The 5,173-nt window shown below is 40.5% G+C and overlaps 1 protein-coding gene across 2 annotated transcripts; it reads right to left on the bottom strand.

Moving 5' to 3' along the window:
• Positions 1-428: 428 nt before the first annotated feature.
• On the bottom strand, positions 429-4,317 carry LOC110314966 (major urinary protein 3-like). Of its 2 annotated transcripts, none has more exons than XM_021189146.2 (7): positions 4,098-4,314; positions 3,627-3,760; positions 2,782-2,855; positions 2,086-2,196; positions 1,643-1,744; positions 1,432-1,477; positions 429-505 (listed from the first exon to the last, which is right to left on the bottom strand). In XM_021189146.2, the coding sequence occupies exons 1-6, from the start codon at positions 4,188-4,190 to the stop codon at positions 1,452-1,454; spliced, it is 540 nt and encodes a 179-aa protein (XP_021044805.1). In that variant the 5' UTR covers positions 4,191-4,314; the 3' UTR covers positions 429-505; positions 1,432-1,451. The 2 variants fall into 2 exon arrangements, with proteins under 2 accessions (XP_021044805.1, XP_029390536.1); XM_029534676.1 differs by lacking the exon at positions 429-505 and adding an exon at positions 516-611 and having other exon boundaries at positions 4,098-4,317.
• Between the last annotated feature and the right edge of the window lie 856 nt (positions 4,318-5,173).

Raw genomic sequence — 5,173 nt, 5'->3', positions numbered from 1 at the left:
TTAGCCCACCCCCTCACGATGTCCTGAAACATGTTGAGCAGGCATAGCGTTAGAAATATGTGTCTCACCTATACTCTGTTGGAAAAGAATTTATGGATGGTGGAATCATGCAGCAAGTCTCATGCTCCCATGGTCCTAAGAAAGCACTAAAGCAGGAGAGCTAAAGAGCAGGCAGTACTCCTCAGGGCTTGCCATTGCTGCATGGCAGGCAAAAATCCTGAAACTTAGGTTATACTCTGGGCCATAGGAAGGATCTTGGGTACAGGACTCAGGAGGTCCCCTCATTCACTCACTTTCAGCCTCACATTTTTCTGGACACAGAGACATATATTTAAGTGCAAGTGTAATCATTTATTAAACAGGAAGAGGAAAAAATTCATGGAGAATTGTCATGGATGTGGCAAAGATAAATTTAAAGACAGTCTTTGATTTTTTTTTTTTTTGTCTTTGATTCTTGATGAGTTATCCTCGTTAACATGCTGGAGAGACCTGGGACTGCACTTCTCTGTAAGAGAGGATGGAAAACATATCACAGAACTTGTCACTGGATGATATATGGATAGAAAGGGATGATGCTGGAGTCCTGGTGAGAAGTCTTCACTCAACATGGACTAAGCCAGGAAGAAAAAATACAGAAACTCATTAAGCACTTCTTGGATTGACTTCAAGACAGAGAGACATTCTATTATATAGAAGAAATGACAAAGAAATAGATCTTTGATTACAATCTATCTGGAATTATTTGCAAGAATGCAGGGATGAAAGTCATAGAATTAAAAACCATTTCTTCCTGGATGGTGTATAAAAAATGAAGTAATGGAAGATCTGAGGCTAGTTTCCACAGCCTTCGCCATAAGAAGCTCTAAAGAATGTTAAGCAAATTGTGGAATAATGATAAAAAGCCTTGGATACTTTTAAAAACTTCACATATTATATAAGTGAAATCTTTGATTAAATAGAAAAGGTGGGGCAGAGGAGTCCGCTCTTCAGACTGGACATGAAGTGGTGATCAGGTACACCCACTCTCAGGTAAGAAGCCAAGGTTGTACAGAGTTAAGATTAAGATGTTATTATCTGGAGTGGGATGGAGGGGGAGAACATAGTCACTGAGGAGCAGCTATAGCACATCCTGCTACTCTGTCTGTTTATGATATTGAACCCATCGTGGAGCCTTTTTTACACAACCATACAGCAAGTATGTAAAACTCAAATCCTTATTTTCTTGCCTAAGTGCTTGGGTCACTTTACTTCAAAGCTCAACGTAGGCCTAGATCACAAATCCAGATAATTCAAAGCCAATTTTCAAGCTCTCCTTAAAGATTCCTTATCAAACATTTTTTATTGTAATTTGGGGGCACAATACTAATGCATTTGGAAGGGCCTTGTCCATGACCACCAACCCCCTCCTTGCTCTCATTGAAGATTGCCCACCTGGAGGCTCAGGCCATTCTTCATTCTCGGGCCTGGAGGCAGCGATCTGTAGTGTGAGAACAAGAACATGTTCAGGTACCAGGTCCTCTTTATTTGCCCAAGACAAAGGATATGACTCTCCAGCATTCAACAAACGGCTGGTAGACAATTGGGTTTGTTTCTTCTAAGATAAAATATTTAGGATGAGATAAATAAATGAGTCATGACTTACTGACATTGGTAAAGTCAATTATATTTTCTCTAACAATTCCATACTCCTCAGATAGTTTCACAAATTCTTCTTTGATGTCTGAACTCAAATCTGGTTGTCGGCCTATGAGAAGAGCAACAGTGAGTGTAGCAGGTGTATTGTGTGCATTGACCACAGCCTGAGTGAAGGGACAGGGGCTTCTTCATAAGGATGGGAAAATGGTTGGCAGCATGATTGACACGTATTGGTATGATCTATCCTGGATCTGGCATCCATTGAATATCCTTCTGTCACACTGAGAAATCAGAGTGCTTCCATCACTATGCTCGAGGGATGATGGAGGTGAGCATCAATCTTCAGGAGGTGAGAAAGGGGCAGGACCAAGCTGGGAAGACCATCGTAAAGCTAGAGGTTCTTTCTTGTTTTCCCACCCCAAGATCAGTGTCTGTGTGAAAATACTTTACCGTAGAGCCCCATCACCTGGAAGGTTTCCCCATCCTTTTTGTTAATGAGATGAAACGTAATATAATTATCATAGTCTGTATCAAGTATAGTAAATGTATTGAATCCATCATCTGTGGAGGAAATGGAACACTGCTCAGAAATTCTTTGTTCTGCAAGAAGTGGTGGAAACCATTTTTCTTGTTCTACCCCGAACATAAAATCATTAAAATACATATACTGGAAGAGACGGGTGAAGTGTCTGATGCTTTCTGTTTGTATATTTCTGGACTTCAAGAAGTAACTTCTAAGAAAAGGGACTCTGAGAGGTCCAGACCACTAGTGAACAGTCAGCCACAGGAGCACCACTCTCTCATCCTCTCCTACGCTTACCTATCTCCTTCAGCAGCTTCAAGCAACAGGTTTCTATCTTTTATAAGCTTGCTGTATCAAATATCTTCTGCTACACCCTGAGCGATGTGTACTGGTGCTTGCGACCGGGCAGTATCAGATAGATTCCATCTCTCCCCTACTCATCCCACTTGCCTGTGACAGGGTTTTAGTTATTAAATGGCACCCATTTGACTAGTAGGTGCAAGTTCCTGAGTTCAGTCTCCAGCAAGACACACACACACACACACACACTCACACAAAGGACAAAGGTATTAAAGGTTACTAAATGCTTTATGGATAGATATATAGACTTTATATATACTCACAGTTCACAGAATATGTGCCAGGCTTTTCTGTTTTGTAACCAGTCAAAGTCATTTCGGTGCACTCTTCATTTACACTGTAAAACAGTGATCTTTGGTGTAAGGGATTTTGAATCTGGTTGGATTCTTGACCATCTACTCTACACATATCTCAAGGTTTTGATTCCATTTAACTTTGGAATGTTTTTGTAAAATTAGCAAAAGGCTTTTATTTACGTTATTTCATTTAAATCAAATGCTTTAGCAATCACAAATTTGCCTATTATTTAAAACAAAGAAAACGACAATCACTTTTCATCCTTATTACAACTTCAACTACTTCCAACTTTCATCAGCGCTGTGTTTCAGCCAGTGGTGTAGATTATAAGTCAGATGTCCACCATCTGCCTCAAATTAGCACTTTGCTAATGTTTCCTGACATGGCTTCTGGATTCATAGCGGAGAATTATTATTATCTCCTTTACTGCAGGAAAACTCAAGTAGAAAGTGGTGGATTTCTTTGGCTAACAAATAATAAGAAAANTTTAATTCATGATCACATAATCTTAACTTGTGATATACAGTCTCAATAATGTGATTTCAAAAGTGTCTCTGATTTTTTCCTTATCGAACTCCTAGTGAATTAATTCCTGTCACCAACTCTTGTCTCTGACTTTAGAAAAACCCCTGGTTATGCGATCTTGGTTCAGTATCACATGGAATGTTCTAGTTTTAGATACAGACTCAGTATGTGTGTACCCATGTGCATACGGAGAGGCATCTGTCCCCGCAACCCCATGTGTGTTTGTAGGCATGAGACCATACCAGGTTTAAATTTCCTCTTTCTCAGCTAAGAGCATCTCACTTACATAAAATGGAATTTAAAGTCTAAGGAATTCTCCGAGACAGTGATGTTCTCCAGGAAAGCTCTCATGCTGCCATTTTCTTCTATTGTTTCTCTTTTATCAGAGGCTCCAGCAATAGAAAACCAATACCCACTAATCTGTAATAGATAAGCAAATGGTTAAGGGAGAAGGGGCAGGGTAACCACACAGACATGTTTCTACCTGAACTCCAGCCTACGGATTAGGGACTGAGCATACACAGGGATAGATCACATACCAGTTGTCACAATACTTAGCATACTGTCCCTGCCCCTCAGTGAGAACAGAGGTCCCCATACATTGTTAGATATGAATATCTGGTCTTACCTCAAGGTCTGGAGCCATGCATTTGTCTAATAGATTGGGGCACTATACCCATCCCTTCAAAGGACCTACTTGGCTTCAAGCGTTCCCCAAGCACATTCTGGGTCAGAAGTTACTATTCACTGAGCCTACCTTTTGTACATTAAAGTTCCTTGACATAGAACTAGCTTCTTCTGCATGGACACAGACCAGGGTCAGTCCCAAGCACAGCAGCAGCAGCTTCATTTTGGTAGGGAACAGAATTGTCTGTCTGTCAGGACCACGTCTTTCAGGTGATGGTGCCTACACTCCACTCCACAGTGCCTTGACTTGTCCTTATATACACTCTGGGTTCAGCGGTTTTGTTTTTGTTTTTTTTCTTCCTGTATGGGACTGCTCTACCTCAGTCATGCTTTGTGGAATGTTTTCTCATTTATTGATGAGAGGCCAAGGATTGTTCCTGCCCTTTTCACACTTGGCCATCTCATCACCTATGGATTGATTTAGTAGTCTCACATTTCGCAAAAACATATTTCCATGAGAACAGTGGATGTTTTAGAGAACTAGCTGCAGCTTTGGATCTGGCTTGGAATCAGAAATCCAGTTTTGGAGGAGGTTGGGACTGAACTATGAGGTCAAACATGTAGAGAATCTTTGCTTTAAGACTTGAGTGTGGAAGAAGTTGAGTTACTCAATTTTTGCAAAAGATTCATTTATATTTCAGGTGTATGAGCATTGGTTTTGCATGTGTACCTGAGTACCATGCACAGCCTGGTGCAGTGCAGGTCAGAAGAAGGAGTCAGATTCTTTGCAACTTGTTCTTGCTGAGGACCTAGGTTCCATTACCAGCTCTCACATGACATTCCACAACTAAGTCTAACTTCAGTTACAGGAAACTACACACTTTCTTTGGACCTTTGTGGCCTCTTGTACACATGTGGTGCATATAAACTCATTCAGGCACATACAAATAAAAATAATAAATATTAATTAAAAAATTGTCAAGAAAAGTCTTCCAAGGCTAAGCTGATAGCTGCCCAAAAGGCTTCAATCTTGGTACAGATAGCACTGACCTCAGAATCCAAACTGATGTCAGGAGCCAGGTTGCATCACCTGTTTACCTTCGAGAACGTTGGACTTCAACTGACTGGACATAATCTCGTCATTAATGACAAACAGAAGTACTGTTCAAAGTCATATTTGCTGATGGAATTCCATGTAGAAATCAT

The sequence above is a fragment of the Mus pahari genome, unplaced genomic scaffold (assembly GCF_900095145.1).
Source record: "Mus pahari unplaced genomic scaffold, PAHARI_EIJ_v1.1 scaffold_9561_1, whole genome shotgun sequence".
Classification (NCBI taxonomy): Eukaryota; Metazoa; Chordata; class Mammalia; order Rodentia; family Muridae; genus Mus; species Mus pahari.
This window is presented reverse-complemented; position numbering and strand designations above follow the sequence as displayed.

What these genes read in the sequence shown, in the direction of transcription:
- LOC110314966 (XM_029534676.1), bottom strand. Translation starts at nt 4,190, where the DNA reads ATGAAGCTGCTGCTGCTGTGCTTGGGACTGACCCTGGTCTGTGTCCAT. An exon ending in GGAACTTTAATGTACAAAAG is followed by an intron (nt 3,761 to 4,097) that starts GTAGGCTCAGTG and finishes TATCTATTACAG; the next exon opens with ATTAGTGGGTATTGGTTTTC. An exon ending in AATTGACTTTACCAATGTCA is followed by an intron (nt 1,478 to 1,642) that starts GTAAGTCATGAC and finishes CTCACACTACAG; the next exon opens with ATCGCTGCCTCCAGGCCCGA.